Source organism: Cyprinodon tularosa, unplaced genomic scaffold (assembly GCF_016077235.1).
Source record: "Cyprinodon tularosa strain WSP-4 unplaced genomic scaffold, ASM1607723v1 ctg701, whole genome shotgun sequence".
Taxonomy (NCBI): Eukaryota; Metazoa; Chordata; class Actinopteri; order Cyprinodontiformes; family Cyprinodontidae; genus Cyprinodon; species Cyprinodon tularosa.
The window spans coordinates 118,354-145,262 of NW_024039454.1; the positions used below are offsets into that span (position 1 = coordinate 118,354).

The 26,909-nt window shown below is 43.9% G+C and overlaps 1 protein-coding gene across 1 annotated transcript in view; it reads right to left on the reverse strand.

Moving 5' to 3' along the window:
* Positions 1-11,874: 11,874 nt before the first annotated feature.
* The window catches only part of LOC119772206 (heterogeneous nuclear ribonucleoprotein L-like), a 37,481-nt gene continuing 22,446 nt past the window's right edge, over positions 11,875-26,909 (reverse strand). The window contains exons 7-14 of the mRNA XM_038268546.1: positions 24,928-25,000; positions 20,984-21,055; positions 19,529-19,746; positions 18,073-18,194; positions 17,782-17,983; positions 15,246-15,303; positions 15,049-15,147; positions 11,875-12,586 (exon numbers count right to left, since the gene is read on the reverse strand). Of these exons, the coding sequence (XP_038124474.1) occupies positions 12,531-12,586; positions 15,049-15,147; positions 15,246-15,303; positions 17,782-17,983; positions 18,073-18,194; positions 19,529-19,746; positions 20,984-21,055; positions 24,928-25,000 (900 nt within the window). The 3' untranslated portion in view covers positions 11,875-12,530. The remainder of the gene's footprint in view (positions 12,587-15,048; positions 15,148-15,245; positions 15,304-17,781; positions 17,984-18,072; positions 18,195-19,528; positions 19,747-20,983; positions 21,056-24,927; positions 25,001-26,909) is intronic.

Sequence of the window (26,909 nt, forward strand, 5' to 3'; positions counted from 1 at the left end):
ACACATTGACCAAAATAATTGTTAAGTATTATCACAACTTTCAAGTCTAAATTGGATCTTGAACCAACAACCTCAGGAAGTCCATGTCTGACAGCTGACACCACTAGCAATGATAACTACTCATTAGAAAGCAATACTACCTAACACTAATATAACAACTGTAACCAGTGGCTTGCTCAGATTCTGATCATTACATTGTTTAATCTAACCAAAATAGTTTTAGCCAAAATAGATTGGTTGTTTTTCTAACCAATCTATTCTTAGAATCTATCCACACTCTTCCCAACTAACAGCAACTCTCCTACAAACTTCCACATCTTCACTAAATACCAAGGCTCTTTAAATGCCTGTTGAAGTTCCGGGCGAGCTGATCCACTTCCTGAAGCGATCTTAAGGTACGGCGCGGTAACAAGGCTTCAGACATCATCTATTTTGGCTCCTCCAACGAATGAAGCAAGCCTCGACACACGCTTCAGGGAAGCTATCCTTCCGCTACTCGACACAGGCTTTGAAGCCTCGGCTCATCACTAATCTGTTGTCTTTGGAAATTAATAAAATCTGCAAGAACTCATCTCTGCCTCTTATTATTTCTACCTAAAATAATAAATGTTTTTGTACTGCTACAGTAAGTTGGTGTTACTGGATCTGTCTCTCAGAAATGCCTTTTTAGGTTGTTGCCTTTTGTAATGGCTTCCCACATGGCACCAATTGTAAGTATTAGCATGTTTTTTCTGTTATGCTGTAAGATTAGTGAGCTACTGTGGCACCAAAAGTGAAAAGAGGTGATCTTATAATGTTTGAGTTATTTGTAAACAGGCAGGACTGTGTATCTGTGAGATTGAGTTTGATAGTGCTGGGAGGTTTTTGAACAATTGTCTGGGTCAGTAGTAGGTTGCAAAACACTATATATCTAGTTTTTGATGTAAAAAGGCAGCCCCCTATTTCTAATAATAATTGAATGATTCCATCCATTTTCTGTCACCCTAGATCCCAGCTGGGGTGGCAACAGGTGCTGGTGCACCCCCTCGCTGTCCACAAGGCGGGGTCCACCCTGGACAGGGCAACACAAAGACAAACAGAACAAACAACCATTCACACACATGCTCACACCTAAGGAGATTTAGAGAATTCCAATTAACCTAACAATCATGTTTTTGGACAGTGGGAGAAAGCTGGAGTACCCGGAGATAACCCATACATGCTCAGGGAGAACATTCAACTCCATGCAGAAAGACCCCGGGCCGGGAATCGAACCCAGAACCTTCTTGCCAACACCGCACAACGGTCTGCTAATTTTTTTTTTTTTATACACAGACACAGAAACACACTTGTACTGTTCATCTCCAGACTACGTCAGTCGTCCCTGTCTCTCCATCTCTGGCATTCAACGCTTTAACATAAAACTGTTAGCAGCGAAGCTGTAAGTGAACGAATTCACAAAAAACAGAAAATCCACATTCTATGTAAAAACAAACCCAAGGAGCTACCTTAAGTGATCTGAATACATGTCTGACCATTAGAAGAGTTTCAAGCATTGTGGCTATTTGAAAAGGCCTCAAGGAAGACGCGTTCGTAGGAACACATTTCTGCTTAAATGGGCTTGCTGAACCATTTAAGCAGAAATGTGTTCCTACGAACGCGTCTTCCTTGAGGCCTTTTCAAATAGCCACAGAATACATATTCGATATTGAAACCTTAATATTCTTTGTGGATTATCTTTGAATATTTTTAGCAAATGTTTGTGTAAAAAATATACTGAAGACTGGAAATGAAATGGGGCTAGCAGCCTAGAGAGGCCCAGACTTGGGTCTACTAGGCTAGGCGAGCTGAGAAACATAGCTGAGAAACATAGGCTGTGTAGGCGAGCTGAGAAACATAATCCCTCCAGCTTCTCCTGGGTCTTCCTCTGGGCCTCCTCCTGGTGGGAAGGTACTAGAACAGCTCATCAGGGAGGTGTCCAGGAGTCATCCTGACCAGATGCCTGATCCACCAGCCTCTTTTTCCTTTGCCTTTTCATGATCAAGTCCTACATCCTGTTATGTGACTGCTGAGGTAAACAAACATTTTATAGAAATCTACTTAACTTTACTGTACCACTAAAGCCCCATTTATACTACCCTCTGAAACCGATTCATGGTTAGCTTGGTTCAGTTAACCGTGCTGAGCTTGGTTCCTTACAACCATTTACACAAAACATTAGCACGGTTCCTCACCTCCTAGTGACGATATATACGGTACTACTGCTCTCTAGGGGTAACGAATCAAATCAACACGGCAACGGCCGTAACATTCAGGGAGGTTGGTTATAATTGTGATATTTCGTTGTTTTTGCGGAGAGTCAGGTGAAGAAGGCAGACTTTGGTGAAATTACTTGACAGTCTGGTTTTGGGAAGTGGATACTACAAATGATAGTCTAATCAGGGCTTACAGACACAGGAAACAACGACAGACGCTGAGGCTCATCACACTGCTAAGCAGAATCATCACTGGAAATCGTAGCACGGTAGGGAAGCTAGTATTTTTAGGAATGTCTGAAATGTCATGAGTGTAAGGAGATGACGGCGTCTGTTGCGTTCTTTGTTATCAGAGAACCGAGCCAGAACTGAACTGCGCCAAGCTCCACTGATGAACTGGTACCATGTTAGTACGGTTTGGTTGTGTCTGCCACGGTCCATTTCAGTTGTGCGTGCCATTTACACTCAACAGTTATCTCAGCTACCGTGCTTGGACCAATCTCAGCACGGTTTCAAGAGGGTTGTGGGAATTTTACTGTGGGTTTATTACAGTTAGGGTGACCAATCACCCTTCTTCCAGGGACGGTCCCTGGAAAAGGTATCCCTGAAGTGCTGTTATAAAATGGCTGTTTAGGACAGCAAAGGAGAGAGCAGCAGGGGGCTTGTCCTCACTTGTTCATTGATACTGTTATTTATTCAGGACTTTTGCCAGGACAGAACTATTAAAGGGGAAATTTACTGTATTAGGTGATTAAAATGTGATCATTATTTCTTACATTTTTAGTTGTGTTGGTAAAGTAGACAACTATCTGAATAAAATAAGCTTTTACCAGCTGAATGTTGCCTATAAACACAACTTTAGCATCCCCTCCACTAGCCACTGTGTCCTCCCCACATTTCCAATGACTCCAAAGCCACTGCAGGACATAAAACCCCAGTTGTATTCTTAAAGGTACAGTTTGGTACCATTTTTTCTGAGTGTAAGGCAAATGTAGGTTAAATAATTCCTACTTTGGTGATATTAATTTACATTTAACGCTTCTTCCTGCAGTTTTTGTAAACATCTGGTTTGACAGAGATGTTCTAAAGAGGATTGTCAGCAGCAATCATAATGCTCAGTGGGAGGTCCACTGCATTTTATAGGGGTGTCTATGCAAGGACTAATTAATGCCAATTAGGGAGCGGCTGAAAACTTCTAGGAGGCAAAAACATTTGACAGTCAATCTATGCTTATCAAGGTAAACCAGCAGGAAAATGAACTCATACAGCATTTATATTTTCCAAATAAATCCCTGAAGACAGATATAATTTTGATGTGATCCTTGCCAATAAAGCTTAGCATGTAGTTAAAAATTATTGTGGTAATGTGGCCTTTTGTTTTCCTTATGAAGTTAATTTCATGTTTTATTTTTCTGATTTGGATTTGATTGTTATATTTTTGAAGTTATTCACTTTTCTTGTTAGATTTAGCTTGGGTTGCTGTGTTGCATGTTTTTCTGATTTCGTTTTGAGGTGATGTTACCACTCATACCTGGAGACACCCATGGCAGAGGTGCAGGTGTTCTCCATCAGCTAAACAGCGTGCAGACAGGGAGGCCGGTAATAAAAATGCAGCTGTGCAGTTGAAGGGATTGAAGACAGACAGAGCACAGGTGAAGGAGCGGCAGATGGAAGGACTGGTTGCTGCGGAGTCTCCTCCAACTGTTCACCGTCGAGGAATGGACAGGTGTTGGAATGTGAGTGCCCTACATTTTCATTTTCTCTATTTAGTGAATTTATTCTTTTAAATAAATTATTGTAACTTTTACTGGCCCGTTCTTTTAAAGCTCTGCTCAAAGTCAGTTTGTGTTTTCATAAATATACTTCTCGGGTGTGATTCCTGTAGGTATTGTCACGATTTGGTTAAAAGGTTTAGATTGGACCCAAACGCAGAAGCAGAACCATGGAGACATCAGGGAAAAACCAACAAGGAGCCAGGGTGAGGAAAGGTAAAGACGAGGAACCAGCAAAGAGGGACTGCAGAGGGAGTGTATTTATGGCTGACTGAACAAAGGTAGAGGTAATGAGCTGATAGGGAACAGGTGTGATTAGAGCTGACGAGGAAGCCAAGGGAAAAAAACACAAGGAGGCAGCAGGGGACAGACAGAAAAACCTAAGCAACTTAAATGAATCCAGACACACCAAAAAAGCTAGAAATCAACGAAAAACCTGGCTAAACTTGAAACAGAAAGCTTAAAGAAAAACAACAGAACCAAGATCATTACAGAGCCCCCCACTCAAGGGCGGATTCCAGACGCCCCTTTAATGTCCAAAAAGCAAAAAAAAACAAAACAACCCAGGGTGGGCGGAGGGGGAACCAGGAAGGGGGGCAAGAAGCCAAAAACAGTCCAAGAAACAAAACGCAACCCATCCAGAGTGGGCGAGGACAATCGAAAGTCTCTGAAAGGCCGGCCGCGGGGCCGGAGGCGAGGCAGAGTCTTTGGAGGGCGGCCGCGGGGCCGGAGGCGAGGCAGAGTCTCTGGAGGCCGGCCGCGGGGCCGGAGGCGAGGCAGAGTCTCTGGAGGCCGGCCGCGGGGCCGGGGCTGAGAGAGACGCCCTGGAGGCCGGCCGCGGGGCCGGGGCTGAGAGAGACGCCCTGGAGGCCGGCCGCGGGGCCGGGGCTGAGAGAGACGCTCTGGAGGCCGGCGTCTCCAATGCAGCAGAAACCTAGGAGGAGGACGCCGCCTCCGCAGGATGCGCCGAGGAGGACGCCGCCTCCGCTTCTGTTGCTCTGCAACAGGCTCAGAGGGAGCCGTCGACTGCGGCTCTGGAACAGCCTCGGAAGGGGCCGCCGACTGCGGCTCTGGAACAGCCTCGGAAGGGGCCGCCCACTGCGGCTCTGGAACAGCCTCGGAAGGGGCCGCCCACTGCGGCTCTGGAACAGCCTCGGAAGGGGCCGCCCACTGCGGCTCTGGAACAGCCTCGGAAGGGGCCGCCCACTGCGGCTCTGGAACAGCCTCGGAAGGGGCCGCCCACTGCGGCTCAGGAACAGGATCAGACTGGGCCGCCCACTGCGGCTCAGGAACAGGATCAGACTGGGCCGCCCACTGCGGCTCAGGAACAGGATCAGACTGGGCCGCCCACTGCGGCTCAGGAACAGGATCAGACTGGGCCGCCCACTGCGGCTCAGGAACAGGATCAGACTGGGCCGCCCACTGCGGCTCAGGAACAGGATCAGACTGGGCCGCCCACTGCGGCTCAGGAACAGGTTCAGACGAGGCCGCCCACTGCGGCTCAGGAACAGGTTCAGACGAGGCCGCCCACTGCGGCTCAGGAACAGGTTCAGACGAGGCCGCCCACTGCGGCTCAGGAACAGGTTCAGACGAGGCCGCCCACTGCGGCTCAGGAACAGGATCAGACGAGGCCGCCCACTGCGGCTCAGGAAGAGGATCAGACGAGGCCGCCCACTGCGGCTCAGGAACAGGATCAGACGAGGCCGCCCACTGCGGCTCAGGAACAGGATCAGACGAGGCCGCCCACTGCGGCTCAGGAACAGGATCAGACGAGGCCGCCCACTGCGGCTCAGGAGCAGACCCAGAGGAGACCGCCGACCGCAGTTCCGGATCAGGTTCTGAGGGGGCCGCCGACTGTGGTTCAGGAACAGCCTCAGAGAGGGCTTGGAGCGCCCGCAGAGGGCTCTTGGAGGCTTGGAGCTCCCGCTGAGGGGCTCTTGGAGGCGTACTCCCACAAACCCCAAAGTCTGAAGCCTCTTTGAAAGTGTGCTCAGGGGTCTCCAGAGGGCACAGAGCAGGCTCAGGGGTCTCCAGAGGGCACAGAGCGGGCTCAGGGGTCTCCAGAGGGCACAGAGCGGGCTCAGGGGTCTCCAGAGGGCACAGAGCGGGCTCAGGGGTCTCCAGAGGGCACAGAGCGGGCTCAGGGGTCTCCAGAGGGCACAGAGCGGGCTCAGGGGTCTCTGGAGCTAGGCTAACTAGCCTGCTAACGGCCTCTGGTGCTGGGCTAACTAGCCTGCTAACGGCCTCTGGTGCTGGGCTAACTAGCCTGCTAACGGCCTCTGGTGCTGGGCTAACTAGCCTGCTAACGGCCTCTGGTGCTGGGCTAACTAGCCTGCTAACGGCCTCTGGTGCTGGGCTAACTAGCCTGCTAACGGCCTCTGGTGCTGGGCTAGCTAGCCTGCTAACGGCCTCTGGTGCTGGGCTAGCTAGCCTGCTAACGGCCTCTGGTGCTGGGCTAGCTAGCCTGCTAACGGCCTCTGGTGCTAGGGAAACTGGACTGCTAGGAGCTGATGGAGATGGCAGAAAAGGGAAAAGATCTTCCCTCTCCCCATAAAAGAAACCCCAGAGATCTGACTCTGGTATATGGGGAGCTCTGACTGTGGGGGGTGAAGTTATGAAAGCAGGTCTAAACCTACCAACCCGAGAAGCTAGCTGTTTGTCATGGAGGTGACGACTAAAGCCATAGGGGAAACTAACCAGGTTAAGAGAGGGACTGAAAAAGGAGTCAGGCTGACCCTCCGGAGAGGGAGAGGAGGAGTCAGGCTGACGCTCCGGAGAGGTGGTTGTCTTCCTCCCCCGGCGGCGTTGCTTGCGCCTGGAGGAGGCAGATGGCAGGGGAGGACCCACAGCTGGTAATGGTGGGGGAACAGGATCGGAGGTGAGAGACAGCAGAGTGGGAAGGTGATGGAGTGATGGTTTGGGTGGTGGAGGTCTATTGCAGAGTTGGGCGAAGGCGGCTTGGCGGTTCCACTCCAACTCCTCGAATAGCTCAGATAAAACTGGGGGTGATAGAAGTGAGGAGTTAGAGAGGAATACTGGCTTCAACTGGTCAGCCGCACTCACCCTCTTCCAAGGCGGACTGAGAGCGGCAATGGAGTCCAGAGCATTCCTGAGAATAATGGAAATTCTCCTGGGGGCGTCCGGGCCGTGTTCTGCTGGGTCCATTCTTGGCTGGTTCCTTCTGTCACGATTTGGTTAAAAGGTTTAGATTGGACCCAAACGCAGAAGCAGAACCATGGAGACATCAGGGAAAAACCAACAAGGAGCCAGGGTGAGGAAAGGTAAAGACGAGGAACCAGCAAAGAGGGACTGCAGAGGGAGCGTATTTATGGCTGACTGAACAAAGGTAGAGGTAATGAGCTGATAGGGAACAGGTGTGATTAGAGCTGACGAGGAAGCCAAGGGAAAAGAACACAAGGAGGCAGCAGGGGACAGACAGAAAAACCTAAGCAACTTAAATGAATCCAGACACACCAAAAAAGCTAGAAATCAACGAAAAACCTGGCTAAACTTGAAACAGAAAGCTTAAAGAAAAACAACAGAACCAAGATCATTACAGGTATTTGTCAATTTTCTCTCCAGTTTCCTTGCATTCTGCTTCAAGGTACGCAGCTCTGTGTTAAATGAAGAATTAAAATTCTTCTTTTGCAGAGGGGCTACAGGGTTTAAAGCAGTGTAGAGAGAAGAGGTAACACCATTCAAACTCGCAAGAAACAAGAGCTTTTGTCGAGCGCCTGCAGTCTGCAGGCCTCTGCACCACTCAGTCCCTTTTCTCATGTAAATGCACCATTAGAGAACTTTCTTCAGAGATCCATTGCACCTCCATGGCTAAATTTAATCTCTGCAGCATCGATTTATCTCTGCATATTTTGATGCCCAGCATTTATTGAGCAGAAGCACATTTTCTACCGCAGGAGACTCTGTTTTTTCAGTGAACTGCAGGTTCATGGTGTTGAAAGCTGAACTGAAGTCCAGGAATAGCATCCGCACATGGGTGTTCTTCTCCTCCTGGTGTGCCAGGCTCAGGTGAAGAGCAGACTAGATGATGTCCTTGGTGGAGCGGTTCCATCAGTAGGCGAACTGGAATGGGTGGAATGTTGGCGGCAGACTGGAGACGATGTGTCCTTTAACCAGCCTTTTGAAGCATTTCATCAGGATGGAAGCCAGAGCTACAGGCCATTGAGTGAGGTGACCTGAGGTTTTTTGGAACCGTAATAATGGAGGCAGACTTAAAGTATGCTGGCGCTATGCATTGGTCGGAAAGAATGAAAAGTGATTGAAAAAATGTTGTCTATCCATCCATTTGAAGTTTTGGTTCTTAGGTGGAAGGTGGAGTGGATGTATGACTCCTATTGTCTAATTATTAATTAGTATTTTAATTGTTAATGAAGATTCTCAGTCATTCAGGTCATAGTCATTCAGTAAAAGGTTAAGAACTGTGGATCCAGACATGAAACTCATCACATTGTCCATGCATGTTCTACTTTCAACTCATCTAAAACAGTCTTTTAACAAATACGTTTCACAAATCCAATGGACTTTCTGTCTGTCAGGAATGAAAGAAAGTTTCTTTGGTTACAAAGAATTAAACCAGACTACACTACTGAGTGAAAACCAGACAGTCTTTTATTTACAGTGTCTTTATTGCCATTTTTCTGTACAAGTTATCCCACAACAAAATACAGGGAGGAAATGTTAAGTATCCTCTGGAGAACCACCAGACCTCAGCGATCATCTGTAACGCAGCTGACTTCTCTTCCTCACAACTCTAGAGAAGAGGAAGCTCAGCGCTACCAGGGCTTTAATCAGCTTCTCAGAGAAGCTAAAACAGCAGAAGGCTGGAAGATAGACATGGGCGGTTCTAGACAGGGGCCAACGGGGGCCATTGTCCCTGTGGATCATATCCTGGCCCCTGTACTGAAGACATAATACTCAAAGAAATTCTAATGATATTCACTGGAACAGACATGGTTACTGATAGGTCCTTTGGATCTATTTCATTTTCTTTCTTTACAAATTCTGTTTGACTAATTATTTAAAAATAAAATAAGGTTATAGCTTCAGTGCTATAGAGATAGGATCCCAGTTTTCATCTGCTAAATGTTTTTTTCCAAAACAAATAAAATAGTTTTTTTAATTCTAAGTCAGATTTTATAGAAAACAGTCATTTTAATATAAATTAAGTCAAAAGTATGTACAATTCCTAAATTATGAATGAATATTGACCTAATGAGACACAGAATTTTAATTAAACCGAATTGAATAGATATTTCGCTTCATGCCGTCATCTTAATATATTTGAATCGCTTGTCCCCAGGTGCCCCCATGAAAACACCCTGGCCCCCTCCTGGCCCTCTGGTACATTTGGTCTGGACCACCACTGAAGATGGACCTAAGCTTCGGCTCAGCTTTGGCCGGTGTTTCAGGTCTAAACCCTCTCTGACCTTAACGGTTGGAAAATCTGCGAGGGAACAGATTCTCAAGAATCGTGGAAAGATAACAGACCGTTGCTCTAACTCTATGTAATTGTGCCTTGGTCTTCCATCGACACCAGGTTCTGTTTGGAGACCCGATGAAGATGGAACTGATGTTGCTGGGCCTGTGGGTTCCTCCTCCGTTACACCAATAGCCGCTTCCAACCAACCATGAGGCCGGTTCTGGTTGAAAGACAGAACCAGTCCACCAGCAGCAGGGGTCCCTGATAGGATGTTATTCCTCCAGACTCTGTGGTCCGGATGGGTTTGGATTGTTCTCCTTTACATGTTAACCTTACAGCCTAAAACTCAGAGTAAACTGTTCTATTATAGCTAATCAGTGAGAAGGGCTCAGAAATCTCTTCAGTCTATATTTAACTCTCTAAAATATGCGTTCATTTATGAGGCTAATGGCTGGCCACGTTTCACCCCAAGCAGCCGAAGTTCACTGAGACTACTAAGAAACATCCAGAGGATGGAACCATGAATGATGTTCACGGCAGAAGCTTGGTTTGGTGTAGAAGGCTTCCAGCCGTACATGTTTGAGCCCTTGCCTCGCAACGCTGCCAGTTCTGTTAGCTCTACGCCTGCTGAAGACACAGACGTCCATCCTGTAGGACGGAACTCAATGGGAGAGGAAATTATTCTTATTTCAACTGTTGCGTATATTAGCTGCGACATATGAATCGAGATGCTATGACCGAAAAAATTTGATTGACAGATGACCATTGATATATGATTGGCTGAATTAAGGTGTTCAAGCTGACATAGAACTAACTGAGATAACAAAAAAAAAAAAAAACAGATATTAAGATATATTTTTTTTTAAATAGAAACAATCTAAATTTTGGGAGAATATGGCTTGATAAAGAGTACATTTATATACATGTTTAAGCCAGAATGATTTGACATTTAAATATGATTTCCCTACAACTTTAAGATCAGAGCCATATTCAGCTGTTGTTACCAAACGAGGAACAGTCGGTTCTTCCAACAGAACCAGGATAATTTTCTAGCCTCATTAAACAACTTTATTCTCCCTCAGGTCCACATTAACATCTGTTATATGATTCCAGACAACTGGACCCCGCATGCAGCAGAGAAGACTGGACTGGACCACCAATCTCTGCACCTCAGCTCCTTCCTGTCAGACCTGCTGTGATCATGTATAGCGGCACAGCGACTGGGAGTCTGTGGAATGAGGTCATCATCAGGTCAGTATGTTGTTTACCTGATCTTCAGTCTAAACTGATCAGGACCAACAACAGCTGAAGGTCAACTTGCAGAACAAGTGGGTGCCTTGGTTCAAAGAGGCTCCTTAGTCCAGACCTGTGCTGTCTTACTGTAGCAGCATAACCCTCATCCTTTAAACAAAGGCATCTGAATATGTAGATTGAAGGCAATGAACAGGAATGAATGTAAGATTTGTGTCTGTTTCTTTTTGTCAACTTGCATACATGTGACATTAGATGCTTCATCCCTCACAGAAGTTTGGAAGTTATAAATTGAAGTTATAAGTTTGGAAAAATAAAAAGAACAAATCCCCAATGTTCAAGTATGAATCGAGAACAGCTGACAAAGCTTTTACTCTCCCTATGGGTTGGTGGCAGAGTCTTCCACTTCCACCGTCTTCACTTAAAGTTGTATAAATAAGTGATTTACTTTTAAATTTGTAATTATACATTTTTGATTAGTACATGTAAGTTTGTCATTTTCATTTCTAAATTCATAACTTTTTGAATTTGTGATTCCTTAATAGAAATATGTAATCTGTATTCATAAATGTCTGATTCATGTTAGTGCATTTTTCATTGTACTGGTTAATTTGTGACTCGTACTCATATTTTGGTAAAGTTGTAACTTTGCAACTGTTATTCTTAACTTCCAAACTTATATTTTCAGAAATTAATTATCTGATTTCAGATGTAAAAGTTGACAAAAACAAATACAAATCTTATTTTTATTCATGTTTTCAGACGCCTACATGTAGGTGTTTTTTGACAGCGATCTTACCTCCTAGATTTTAGTCACAATAAATATTCAGGAGAATAAAGGGAGAATTTAAATAATTTATAAATCCTCAAACCTAGAGGTGCTTCTGAAAAGCAGAGCTGTGACAGGGAGAGATTCTGATTACTATATTTCTATGAATGTTGATCGGACCTGAGGCACCTTCCCAGAGGACGGCCGCTATAAAGCATAAAAAAAAATATTTCAGTATGTGTCGGCATTGATAGTGTGGCTGACTGCAGAGGGTCTGTCTGCATCCACAGTTCAACTTCCTAATCTCTACCTGAGGCTTACAGTTTAGGACATCCTCAAGTCTCAGGAGAAAAGCTGTCAGGTTTCAAATTCAAGCAATAAATGCATCATGTCTGAGAAATATTCCTTTTCTTTTTTTTATCAAGCAGCATCCTGACAAACAGCAGAATTCAAGTTTCTAAAAACACCTGATTAGTTTATTTCTAAGACCTGGGAACTTTTTCTCTGAGACCTAGGATGTCCTAAAGGGGACACCGTACTGAGGAAAGTTGTGGCTAGAAGTCTCAACAATATTCTGGAGAAAAGGGCGACTGATGAAGCTGAAGCTGCTGGGCAGTGAAGCCCCCTCTGAACAAACAGCTGAGTAACATCAGCTCCCAGGTGTAGCTGCCACCAACAGAAGATTACAGAACATGCACCTACAAATACTGAATGAGAACCCAAATATTCTTCATTTTTACAGTCACATTCAAAAGCACAACGTATCTAACAGTAAATATTCTTTAGCGTGTGCGTGGAGAACCAGGAGGGACATCAGAGCTGGTCTCCAAGGTGGATGACCATCAGGAGGTCTTTATCTGCCTTCTTTTAACAGACCTCCCCAGGATGTGCAGTCAGGTACCAGGTCCACTGCTGCCTGGGTGGGTAGAGGGTGGGGGTGTGCGCTGTCAGCTCTGTCTGCTGCTTTAGCCTCTCCATCATCCCCCGAGGATCTGCAGCGTGGCTCTGCCCGGTTCTCTGCCGTCTGGGCCACACACCAGCAGGCCTTCCTTAGTTCTCAGCAGCTCCTATAGATGGGATGAGGTGGAGAAGCAGAGCTTCAGGGTGTACGGGTTGGATCCATCTGCAAATGGAACAGACATAGGCGCTGAATGGAGACAATAAAGCTGGGAATACAATGTGCAATTTTTTCAATCGTTCCACGCAGCTACAGCTCACACTGCACGACATAAGCCGCAGTTTAAAAGGTCACAGCTCACGATGTTTGTTCTCACACTGTGTGACCCGATGCTCTGATGCGATCTACCTGCTCACACTGTCTAAAAATCAAGTGGAACTCCATTCCACAGTGCGATGGAGCTACCCGGACCCATTTATCCGGAAGCCAAACCAGTAGAACAGGAATTTGAAGCTCATTATAGTGAAACGTGCTGCCTTGACAATTTGTACAATTTTGTGCTGAAAGCCCTAAAAAGGCAACAACGTATTTGGACAAAGACATGGCTGATCAAACGTAGCTACTATGGTCTGTCAATTTTACAGAAAGAACTCCATTTCATTCACACCCCCGCCACGCTTTTGTGTTTTCATCTGAGCGGAGGAAGGAGAATCCTTGTCTGCTCCTGCGCATGGAGCGATTTGCTCACGGCCACCTTACGACGGCCTACTGAATTTCAAACATGTTTAAATTTTCTCCCGCCCTTATGATTCCTGATCGTGGTCGTGAGAGGCTGATCGTCCCTCGTTACCCTCTGTATACTAAATGACACACCACGACTACACTTTCATCAGACTGAAAGTCTCGCATAACTGGAAGGGCAAAAAATACGCCTTCCTGGTACTTCCATCAGGTCAGAGGTGAAGCTAACCTGTGGATACAGAGGTTAGGGAAATCAAATGTTCTCCCGCTGCTCTCCTACCAGAGCTAGGGGGACCTTTTGGAAAGAAGGACTCAGAATTATTATTGGAAGGAGAGGCTTTCTACAAACAGTCGGGGGAAAAAATCTGCGGCTGTCAGGGAGACCATGGCCATTTCTCAATGTGTGTACTTGTGCGTTCTCATGTACTCGTGAAACATCATCAGCTTCAGCCCTAGTACTGTTCCACTCCACAAGAACAGCAGACAAAGAACGGACAAAGTCCCTGGATGTTTTCCTCGCCCCTCACTCTTTACCCAGCATGCATCAGAGCAGACTTGACCGTTCATGAGACCAACAGCTGTCCCATCATGCACTGGAGCAGCAGCAGCTTCCACAGAGCGCTCACAGAGCTCAGAGTATTAAGCTCAAAGTTCTCTTTTCTGTTGCCGTTGTTCAATAAAAGTACGTTTTAAGATAATCTGAGGCGAGAACATCATACTAAGCCTCACTATATGGCCCATTTACCGATTTAATGCGTAATTCAAAAAAGCATTCCCGAAGTTGAGAGGACCAATGTAACCAGCGAGGGTGACGGCAGCCAGGGCTAACGTCATCCCCTCAGAAGCAGCCCTCTCTCTGCATAGCCGTGTGTGAAGGACCACTGGTTCTGATGGTGATTTATTTTGTTTTATTTGGCAAAATGTTCATTTTATTTACGTTTATCTGACTGATTTAACTATTATCCCCTCACTAAATGAAATAGTCATAATTTATTATTATTATCTAGAGACTATTAATAACAGAAGGTGTAATGCAGCTCCAGACTATGTCATCAGTACGCTTGTGTTCAAATTGACCCGTATTTATTCTGCACGTTCTCCCTGAGTCCACACTTTTCTGTGTTCTTCTTAAGAACATACTTGGCGAGGATAAGAGTCTGTCGCGTTCTTTGTTTCCAAGTTTGAGGACGTTTCACTTCCCATCCAGGAAGCTTTTTCAATTAAAAATGTCAGAAATAGGGTTGAGTTCCAGGCTTTATAGAGTGGACCAAAAACACTTTGTTTTGGTTTAGAAAACATGCAAATTGAACCAGAAGAACGGGTCCACCCTTTAGGAATGGGGGTTGTTTGGTCTCTTTGTTAGCCAAGCAAATGACCCCCATTCCTAAGAGGATGGACCCATTCTTCTGGTTTAATTTACTGAACTGGTGAAGATAACTGGAATTTGAAGAGCCGTTTCAGAAGTCCACCTGGGACGTGAGAGGGCAAGAATCCTAGTGAGTATGCGGATTACAATTACAATTAATCAACTAAAAACATTCAATTGGTTTTACCTTCAATATTGAATGAGTTATTCATTAACTACAACTTCCAGTACTAGTTAATCATATCTTCCTAATATACTGGTAAACTATCACAACAGAAAGCCGACTTTTAATGAAAGTTTTCAAAAAGGTTCAAGGGTCTTGAACTTGTTTTTTTCAGATTCAGACCTATGGAAGCCTTAATAAACTGAACTTGAACGGGCCCATGGTCTTCTCCCTGATGTCTCAGCTGATTTCCTCTGATGTCTCACTTTAGGTGTTACCTTAAGATTTTTTTAGAATCTGACAATTGGAGAAATGTCAGAAAAGGCTTTATTTCCCTCTGTGAGACCATTTTCAGTGGATAAAGTCTGGATTCATGCTTTCATTCAAACAAAGACATGCTAACGGTGGAAGACTTACTTGGTATCCTGATCTGGTAGTGATTGAGAACAGTTAGAGCCTCCACAGCCTCCGTCTTACTGTCAAACTCCAACAGCCCTGACATGGTCTTAGATGAGGCTGAGAAGACAGTAGAAACCATCACTTCACATTGAAACGTCCAACATTTCTCATGAAACTCAAGCTTAGAAAAGAGCTCAGTAACAAGATGTACTTACGTTTGGCGTCAAACATCTTGAACTTGACGAAGCTGGGAACATCATGCTCCTTGCACAGCTGCCAAAACACACAGGGATTCCAATCAGTGCCAACAGCATGACAATCTGTTATCAGCTAACAGCTCCAAGAGAAGGTCTGCAGACCAAACCTGATCAGGGTCACACAGAGACTGACTTCAGGCACGCTGAAGTAGTCCTCATTTTTAGTATCAAGGAAAAACACTAAAGCAGTACCAAAGGAAGGAAGTTCTTGATGTGTGTTCAACTTATTCAGGAAGCTAGAACCAAAAAGTGGAAACACTGCCTTTAGTTCAGAGAAACAGTGAAATTAAGTTCTAAATACTGTTAATGGTTCTCAAGACAGAGACTGGTTCTAAAGACTGTTGAGTGTTCTAAAGACTAGGGCCGGTTCTAAAGACTGTCACCAATTGTAAAGTATGTTATTGTTCTTAAGACTGTGACTGGTTCCAAAAATGGTTAATGGTCCTAAAGACTAGAAGTCCCTCTAAAGACGATTAATGGCTCTAAAGACTAGTTGTCAGGGATCTGAGGGCCGCACCCGTTCAGGGTGCAACCCTTGTTTTCCATCTTGCTGCCAGCAAAGTCGCTGCCCCCCCATCGGGCTGGCTGAACGGCAGACGCTTAAAGACCACATTAACGAGTCGCTCGCAGTTCGGATCACCTGTCCATCATTCTCCCCTTTGGGGACTGGGTTCTTTTTCTTGGGGAAAAAGGACGGATCTCTCTGCCCCTGTATTGTCTACCACATCTTAAACCAAATTACTGTTAAAAATAAAAATGCGTTCCCCCTCATCTCATCGGCCCTTGAGCCGGTCCAGGACGCCACAATGTTCACTAAATTAGACTTACGGAATGTTTATCACCTTGTAAGAATTCACCAGGGGGATGAATGGAAAACTTCGGGCCACTTCGAATATTTAGCTATGCCTTTTGGCCTTTGTGATGCACTCTCAGTCTTCTAGGCCCTATTCATCAACGTCCTCCAGGACTTTCTCATTGTGTTCGCCTTTGTGTAGCTGGACAATATCCTGATCTAGACCCTGGCAGATCACCAGACACACATATGCTTCATTCCCCAGCTGAGATATGCGAGTTCCACAGACCCTCTGTCACTTTCCTAGGTCTCATTCTTGAGGGTGGGATGGTCTGCTCAGATCCTGAGAAGATCAAGTCTTTCCTTAACTGGTATGTGCCTGACTCCTAAAAACAGCTGTAACGGTTCCTTGGATTGACCAACCTTACCGACGATTCGTTAGGAACTACAGCATGATCCCCGGCCCTTTACAAGCTCTGAACTCGACCAAGACCACCTTCGCCTGGAATTCTGAGGCCGACTCCGCCTTCCAAGCCGCCAAACACCTAAATTCTAGACAAGCCCGTTGATCCCAACCTGTACCAACCTTCTCTCTTCCCTGTTTGTGCACCACATTCGTCTGTGCAAGTTTGGGATCAGACACAGCACCCTCCGCCGCTCCACCGAATGCACCTACCGATTCACTGACCAGAGACGGTTTCTGGCACCCCTTTGCCATTCCGGTCAGCAGGTCTGGCTTTCCTCTAAAGACCTCCCAGCTAGAACCACCTCCCGAAAACTGCCCCCTCGCTTTACTGGTCCCCATGTCATTGATTCCATAATCAGCCCCATAGCCGTCCGCCTCTGTCTGCCCCTGCGCTCCCGTATGCACCAGGCCTTCCATGTTTCCCAGCTCAAGTCGGTTTGCTCCAGTTCATTATGGGTTTTTGCATGTGGGCTAAAGACTGTGTGTGGTTCTAAAGACTAGGACTTTCTCTAAAGGCTGTTAATGGTTCTAAAGACTGGGATTGGTTCTAAAGACTGTTAATTGTTCTAAAAAATGTTCATGGTTCTAAAGTTAGCTACAATTGAGTTTTAAGAATGATTTTGGAAATGAATTTCTGCTGTCTTGATGGGTTGAAATGACTCTGGTCTTCTTTGTAAACAGTTAACAGTAAAATGCGTTTTCCTTCCACTCCTGACTGGATGACATCAGCAACAGAGGAGTACGTCTCTATAAAACTGTTAACCAGGCCTGAATGAATTCAATTCTGTTTATTTCTATAGCGCCAATTCACATCATGTCATCTCTAGGTATTTTACAATTCAACCAGATCATTCAGTCAGATTGTTTCAAAGTTTTCTATCAAAGGAAAACCAGCTGATTGCATCGACTCATTGACTCAAAAGCAGTTCCTCACACCAGCCTTACTGTTCACTGCACTATATAGTTCAGGAAACCCTTTCCTGGAAACAGCCGATCATTTTGGTGTTAAAGGGCTGGTGTTGGTCAGTAAAATGGCTTTCAAATTGTCATTCAATTTTGGTGAGAGGAGAAAAAAAAGAAGGGTTTTGTAAGAGATATAAGAAAAGATAAGAATCCACCAAAGTTCTAAAAGTGATCATTTGGTAAAAAAGAGGTTGATCTCAGTGTTCAGCTAATATTTCAGGTTTAATGTTGCAGGCACTAATCTGATATAGTTAAGCATAAGACAGACGTACCTTAAGTAGCTGATCCTGCGAGATGCACGGAGGAACGTTGTAGTAGTGGAGCACAGCAGAAGGAGGCTGGATGATGTTCTTGGAGGCTTGTCCGGCGCTGCTGAAGCGGTTATTCCTGGTCATTGCGAAGTCCTTGTAGCTGCTGCTGCCATCCTCCAACTCAAAGACCTGACTGGGAATCACCGCCTGCTGCTTAGAGACGCTGTCCACAGCAACAAGACAACAGCAACGTTACCAGTCTAAGCTTATGCAGACAACAACCAAACATATCCGCATCAGTCCTCCTCTCACCACACATTCAGCCTCTTTCCAAACAACTTGATGCTGTTGAGGTGAGTGATCGCTCGGTCCACTGCGTACTCGTCCCCCATCTCCACCAGCGCCGTACCAGGAACGCTCTTCATAAACTTCACCTACAGCGACATAAATATCCCATCAATCAGAGACCAGGCCAGTTAAGCATGGTTAGCCTTAGAGAGAGGTCACAGCAATGCCTTTTTCTATTTGTTTAACAATTCTTTGTTTTGAGAGCTCAACCGCAGGACTGTCCAAGTTCTGATTGAAGCACAGAAATGGATCAAGGTCTAAAGGAATAAAATCCCAGATACAAGCAATGGACAAGGGCTTCTTCCATTGACTAGCCAGACTCAGCTTATGGGTCAGGTGATAAGCACTGGAAGGAGATCCCAGGAAAGACCCAGATTACTCTGGAGAGACAATACAGCACCTCTGAGCTCATTTGGTTCCCTTGATTGACTCGGTACCACAGGACAGGAAGCATAGATACTGAGGAGGAGGGAAAAGTAACATGGAAACCTTAAGAGGAGTGATCTGAGAGAATACAATCAAAACAAACAAAGGAAAGAACACCAGGAATAAAGCAAGAAACGAAATATGGAAAAACCTTCCTTCCATCCATTCACCTTCCATCACGCTTATCCCTGCTGGGGTAGCGAGGGGTGCTGGTGCCTATCTCCAGCTGTCTAAGGGTGAGAAGCGGGTTCCACAAGTTGCCAGTCCATAGCAGGGCAACACAGAGACAAACAGAACAAACCACAGACACTCATACCTAGGGGAATTTAGAGAAGCCAATTAACCTAACAGTCATGTTTTTGGACTGTGAAAGGAAGCCAGGGTACCCGGAGAGAACCCACACATGCTCAGGGAGAACATGCAAACTCCATGCAGAAAGACCCATGGGAATCGAACCCGGAACTTTCTTGCTGGAAGAAGACACATATCAAAAATTAAAAATAGAAAAATATGGAAAACCCTCAACAGCAAATAATAAAAAAAACAACAACAGAAAGGTCAAAGGGGAAACAGACAGACAAAGACATAAAAAAAGCCTTGCAGAAAAGCAAGATTTCTATTTTTGGAATGAAAATATTAAATTGAGTAGAAAACAATCAGTTTCCTCGTTTTCCAGTCACTTTTGTTGAAATTTGCATTATCCCATTTTCTAGCTTTTTCTCCGCCTGGCACTTCTTTTCCGAACATAAGGCTCTACGATCAACCGAAAGAAGTTCAAATAATAGAAGTGCAAATATATTGGATATAATATATCTGACGAAATTGTTGTTATAAACATATCTGGTTTATTTTAATAAAGCATTTTAAATGCTAAGAGAAGCACATTTAATGAATTTCAATGCCAATTAAGGCTTTAATTTAAGAAATAATAATTTAATGACTTAATTATTTTTAATGACCTGGGGAAACCCTGTAAAAACACAAACTGTCCTACCTTCTCTATGTTACCGTAGAGACAGAAGAGGTTGAAGATGCGGGTGCAGTTCATCTTGGATGGATGGAGGCCGCTCACCATGGCAACAGAGCTGGGGGTGTGGCCGGAGTAGGAGGGGGAGGACTGGGGCAGAGGGTAGGACACCATTTCTGGGACGTCCACTGAGGCCAGCTTGTACCTGCTGCTACTGGTGAGAGGCAGCAGGGGGCAGGCTAGACCTGAGGGACGAGCAGCAGACAGAGTTAATGTTTCCCTAAAACATTACCATGTCTGTTTGTGTTGTTTTAAAGAGCTGCAATGTTTGGTCCTTTTCCTCCCTCAAATATCGAACTACATCCAGTTCCTTTACTGAAGAGTTCAACCGCCTTGAACTTTGTCTCACTTGGTCAATTTAACCCAAAACTTCAAGATGTTTATAAAGTCACAAACAACACCCTGCTGTGATGTGAATACAACTCGAATAAAACCACCAAGGTTCATTAGTGACCAGAGTCCAGCTGCATGTAACTGAATCTAACTGTTCTGATTCTGGACTCAGTGGTCTGCAGAAACAATCCAGAAATAAGTAGAACTGTCTTAAATAAAGTCTATTTACCCTTAATCTGCGCAGGAAAATAAGATAATTTGCCACTCGAATGAGTATTTTTAACTCTGAAAATAAGATAATCAGATAGTAAGCAATTGAAATAAGACAATGCAATTTTTTTTGTTCTTTTAAATCATCGTTTCATTGAAAAAGTGTCTTGCTTACCTCCTAAATAAAAAAAATGCACTTATTTTAAGAAAATTACTTGAGATTTCAATGTTTTGTTGAGTAAATATATTATCTGAACTTTGTAAACACACAACAAATTACTCTAAAACCTTTTTTTTTAAGTAAAAACTTTTTCAAATGTCCTTTTCTTAAACAACATTCTTTGTTTTCAATAACATGTTAACAATTTCTCTTTATTCTGGTTTTCCTTAGATAGAAAACTTTAACCGGTCTGTCTGGGTGACCTGATCAAACTGTCTGTGGAGCACCTTGAGATGAATTGGTGCAACACCAATATAATGAAGCTAATCTGTAGCCAGGCAGCCAGGCAGGACGGGACACGTTCATAAAAACAACAGGAGGAAAAAGCAAACAGTGGTTCTGCTTCAAAGTAAGTTTGAACCCGACGAGGAGAAAAGTCTGAGACCAACTCAGCCTGTTTGTTGGGCTGCAGATTTGCTGAGTCAACCTGACTGGTGATTCAGCTACAAACTGACTGTCAGAAAACCTCTGCCTTTTGAATCAGACTAATCTCTGGAGTCTACACAACAAGTCCTGCCCAGTCGAACCGAGTACAACCAGGGTGTTGATCTGCACAAGTTGAGGGAATCAAACTCTGCTGTGCTTCTGAACTTAATTCTGATCAAATTTAGGAATGTCCAGCTGTTATCTGGTGTTTAGATTGGGTGTGGAGGTCTCACCATAGCCGTTGTCAGCGTAGGAGGAGGGATGTTCTCCTAAAATGGCCTGCTTTTGTCTTCCCTTCCCACGTTCTGCAAAACAAACAAACACGTCAGAAAAGCACAGTCATTCTTTAACATCTCAGACCAACACATCTGCTGCTTTAAAAAATCAAAACTGCTCTCAATGTATATTAACTCCTTAACAAATGCCTCAGGCATCAGGAGAGAAACCATTGCCTGGTTTCAGTCTGACATGTCTGACGGTCCACTGAGGAAGAAGAGGGCCTGCTGATGATCTGCAGCTTTAGGAGCCAGCAAACCATAATGGAAGATAGCAGGCGGACAGGATCAGGAAAGCTTCATGCTCTGACCTTACTCTGAACCTGCTGGAACGCTGTCTGAGGAGCTTCCCTCCGGGGAATCCTCTCTCACCCTGCAGGAACAGGCAGCTGGTCTAGAAATGAGTCCTTTCAGATGGATGGACAGAAACTCTGAACCCTCAGCTGCTCCCTCTCTGATATGATGGATAGCTAGCTCAATATGATGAGAGCTGCCCAAGTTCTCCAGAGGTTTACTTCTCAGTGCATGATGGGTAACCATGGGAATTCCCTCAGTACCCCCTCCATTCAGTCTGACATTCAGAGAGATACCAGGGCTCGTCTCTGCATCTATCAATAGATGTGAAGGAGACAAATCAGGGATAATCTGATTCCATTATCACCATGGAAACACACAGATGTTTATTACTAAATGATGGGATTTTTGCTAAGTTTGTAAGAAAACGAACATCTTCTTTCACATCTTTGTACAGAAAAACCGGAACAATCCACTGCTTCCAGTTCCTGAGTTAGTCTGATTTTTAGTCAGGTTCTAATGCATCCATGTTATACATTGACTTTTTTAATAAAAAATATGTATATAATAAAAAAGAAAATTGTTCCATTTTAAAATCTAAAGTGTTTTTTTTTTAAGTAAAGAACAACAATCTTTCAGTTTGGTATATAGACAGTTTCCTGATTCACATATTTTATAAAACTCCTGAACTGACCGTTATTTTCTTTTTTCTTTCTTATGTCTTAATGTTGGCAGTGGGCTTTATGCTGCCCTGCAAGGCTTTAAACCTGGGTTTGAATGGAGACTAAGCCATTCTAAAGCAGATATCAAGGAGCTCATTTTGAGCCTGGATCCATATTTATTTTTGATTCTGTTCATGGTGGAGAATCCTGCTTCACTGCAGCAGGTTGAGCCAAACACCCTCTAAATGTTCAGAGTCATCTTTGAGCACCATTTCACTTTTCTTTCACCAGTTCACCACAGTTCTTCCAGCAGTCCACACTTTCTCTGCTCTCTTTTTCTCATCATCTTCTCCTTCTTTCCCATCGCCCGGCTTGCCACAGGTTTGCCTGCTGTGTCTAAAAGTAGCAGCAGCAGCAACCCAGACTGACAGCAGCTCATTGGCTAATTTGTATCACGTGTAGCCTGGAGCCGGAGGTTCCGGAGAGCTTTACCGTATTAACAGGAAAAGCAGCGCAAGTGAAGTTAGAAACTATCGTCAGACAATATGTGGTAATTTATAAATGTTATAAATCAGGTTGGGTCCGGATTAGCCAGAAGGTGAATGACGGCCCACGGTCCGTTGATCCGTGACCTCTGTGTTATACCATCCAGTGAGCAGCCTACAGCATAGCTTCAGTTGGTCTCAGCAGTAAACTAGTAGGGCTGTGCATAAAAAATCCATACAAACATTAATATAGATGTTTTTAAAAACAATTTAATATAAATATTCTGGCTTTCAATATCGATATACCTCCCAAACCCTAGGGGGGGCGGTATTACAGCGTGCCAATACTGTTCACAGCAAGGGAGTACAGGTGAGACAAATTTGCGGAATTGCCGACAGGATTTGAGAAGCTCCTTTATCCCTGAAATCAGACGTTTGGGCAGATTTTCATTTTAAAGCCAATAAGAGAGTCAATCTCCGGTGCTGAGGGAACCCGACCCAAAGCCCCCAGGCTGGGCTTTCTCAATGAAAGACATGCTGGCTAGATTGAGGTCTTGGACATCTTCTGCCCACTCACCCTTTCAATTCAGTACAATTTAATCCAGTATATTTCTATAGCGCCAATTCACAACACATGTCATCTGAAGGCACTTTCCAGTTCACCAGATCATCCAGTCAAATTGATTCAAAGTTTTCTATCTAAGGAAAACCAGCTGATTGCATCGACTCATGGACTCAAATGCAATCCCTCACACTAAGCATGCTTGTAGCGGCAGTGGAGAGGAAAAACTCCCTATTAAGAGGAAGAAACCTCCAGCAGAACCAGGCTCAGTGTGAGCGCCCATCTGCTGAGGGCGACTGGGGTTCAAGGAGACAGAAGCAGAGATACAAAAGGCAACTTTAAATGGTGCCCCCTTCCAGGAAACACTTGGGGGTGTGGATGGGGGCTGATGGACCTACAGCTACTGGACCCTTTCATTAGGATTTTGTATTTTACAGAAATGAGCTCAAACATATATTTATTGAATGCTTTCCTATTGTTATACCACAATACACTGATATTTATATTTACAGATAGAGAGATTTTTTTTTGTTGCATTATATATGTACACGATTAACGATTAACAGCTGATTCCAATGCCAAAATGTGCTGCTGTGTGTCTCTCCCTAAAAGACGTAGCTACTCTCTACGCGGTGAAATGCGACGGCAAAGCAGATGACTCAAAGCAACGGATCTGATGATGCTACACCAAGAGGCGGGACACGGAAGCGGTGCGAGAGAGGAAAAAAAAAAAAAAAACACTAACTCAAAATGCTCTTAACAAAGATAGCTGCACACAACTCTGTTACCTTTGGCTAAAAGTAAATCAGCTGAAAGGGGAAAAAAAGCGGACATTATTGGTGGGGACTGTCCACACCAGGCCAAAGTTGGTGGGGATATCTCCACAACAGTCCCTCAGAAAGCTACGCCTGTGCCTCCAAGGACTCCAAAGAGGTGGGTAATCTGAACTGTTTGGCAGATAAGGACAAACAACAGTCAGAACCCATCTGCTCACATGAACATGAAGGGAGACCACCGTCTCATTTACCGGCGTAAACCTCAACGTACAGGTACCAAGATGAGGGGTTACAGGTATAAAAAATGCTGCTAGGCGCCTTTATCAACTCCAGAGTGGAGGAGTGTCCAAACCCTCAAGGGGAATGGCCGCAGAGCCAATCATCTCAGGTCATCATGTTTAGACTGGACTCAAATGATGAGATGACATGTGTGCTACTGCTTGATTGGAAAGAAAAAACCAGCAGCCACACAGCCCTTTCTGGAACCAGTTTGACACCACTGATTTATAGTAATCATCATGGAAATAGGTTCAACTCTCAAAATTTTACAAAACTTAAAAAGGAAGGCAAAAAAAAAATATATATATATAGATTTTAAGCCCTAAACCTGTGGTTCCAGCTGCTTTCTGTTGCGTATTGATTGGTCAGTATTAAATTTGCGGCATAACAGTGTCATTGATGTAGATGTGAGTTTTTATTGGTTGAGTCTGTTGAAGAAGGTGGTTGATTCCCTTCAGGTTGGAGGAGAGTTTCGGTCTTTAAGCATCTTGGGGACCTGTTTATTACTGAGGGGAGAACAGAGCCGGAGATTGATAGATGGATCAGTACGGCTGCTACTATAATGCAGCTCTGTGATTGCTGCAACTCAAAGTGATTAAAAGTATTTAGAAGATACAAAATCAGTCTTTTGTCCAGATAAAGGATTATGTCCATTTTAACTGTGGCAGTTACTCACAGCTAAATGTTTTCAGTGTGGGAGTTAAAATAGTAGACATGAAGAGCTTTTAAATCCAGGTTTAAAGTTGTTATTGAGTTTCTCTAATCCACAGCACCCAATGAGTTTTGACCCTCAATGTGGTCCAACAGTGATGAATCAGGCAGGAGGAAGACCAGCTGCTCTCACCTCGTCTGACCAGGTAGGGTTTGGTGTAGTCCCAACTCTCGTTGTCGTTCTTGATCACGTTGAGACGTGTTGGCTGTTGACACAGAAAAGAGACATGTTCCGGAAGCAGAACAACACAAACAGGAGCTGCATGACCACCGACTCAGCATGAAAACTGTGTTCTGCCAAAGAACAGCAGCTCACTTCCTGCCATGGAAGCCAGAAGCTGCAGCAGCACAACGCTTGAGATTTTTCTTGTAGTTTCAAACTGCTGGCCCCTTGGCATGGGGGCGGGGCTTGGATGACATGGACTGTAAAATGAATAAACCGAAAATAATCTGTCTTTTCATTTTTTTCCCCCATTTTTAAATCTTTTTCTTTGTGGTTAATTTCTTTCATGTTATTAAATTCGTTTTAAAGTAAAAAAACTATTAAAAACCAATATCTATGGCACCAATGTTGCTCCACATCAATGCACAAGTAATTTTTTCTTTAAATAAGTAAATTTTTTTCTTGAGGTGCGTGAGACACTGGACATGGACATGGAACAAGGCAATTTACATTTAAAATAAGAAAAAACAACTGACTTGTCTTATTTCAAGTGCATATTGTCTACTTATCTTATTTTAAGTGTAAAAATACTCATTCCATTGGAAAATCATCTTATTTAACTGCTCAGATTAAGGGTAAATACACTTAATTTAAGAAATGTTTTCTTATTTCTAGATATTTTTTGCAGTAGAATAGAGAGGATGTCATAAATTTGTTGGGAGCCCTGCAGTCCAGCATCACTGCTTAAAGGAAAAGTCTGCTCATATTCAGAATTCAAACTTCTTAAAGTACTTAAAATATTAAATTTTAACATACTGTTCAATAAATGATAAATGTTTCTAATAGGGATACACGATATAATCGGCCCCCTATCGGTATCGGCCTGTATCGGCCTTAAAACTGAATATCTGACATCGGCCACCCCACCGATATTTAAACCGATATTTGATCAGCTTCTGAGTTTCTAAAGTTAAAAAAAAAAAAAAAAATAATACTTCTTCTTATTCCTCAAAAACTTCTTTTTTGCAGACTTAAAAACTTTGAAATAAAGACGAGGGAAAAAATATTGATACATTAAAATATCACAATATCTTCATATGCTGATATATTGCCATTTAAAAACACCATATCAATCTCTTTTACTAATGAAATATTGCTATATGTCATTGTTATGCTACGAAATCCCCCGAAAATTCACAAAATTTTGCCATATTTTTATTTGTTGATATATTGACGCGGATCTATTTTACTAACAAAATCTCACAAGAATTTGCAAAGTATCACAAGAGTTTGTAACAGAACGATGAAATTTCATGAGATTTTGAAAGTAAAATAGATCGATACCGCGTTTTTAAAAATCAATTTGATATCAGCATATGAAAATATATTTGAGTATGTTATTTTTCAAAGTGTCACAAATGGATAACAAAACTGCTATTTTCAATGACTACTTATTTTGTCCAGCTTTAACATCCGTATCGATATCGGTTATCGGCTACATGAGTTTTAAAATATCGGCATATCGGATATCGGCCAAAATCCCAATATCGTGCATCCCTAGTTTCTAATTAAGATTAATTTTCCTTTGAATGTGCTTTACCAGAGGCATCCATCTTTGTCAAAGAACACTACTGCCACCTACTGGTTTGTGACGTCACGGTGCGGTATCGGCTGTTGATCAAGTCCCAGTGCTGTATCTGGTGTTTTGTCACAACGCGCTATTATCCAAGTCATCTTGAAAACATTCTTCTTCCAAATGTTGGCTACATATTACGTGTTTTTTCTCTGGCCAGAAGTTCGATGGCAAATCCTCCCTCTTCAAGTTGGCAATCCAACGACGAACCCGTCCGTGGAGGATCAGGAATCAGAAAGGTGAAATTACTTTTTTTTTTTTTTATTCCATTTTTATCCAATTATCCAAGTATTCCAACATCCAGCTGCCATGCATGTGG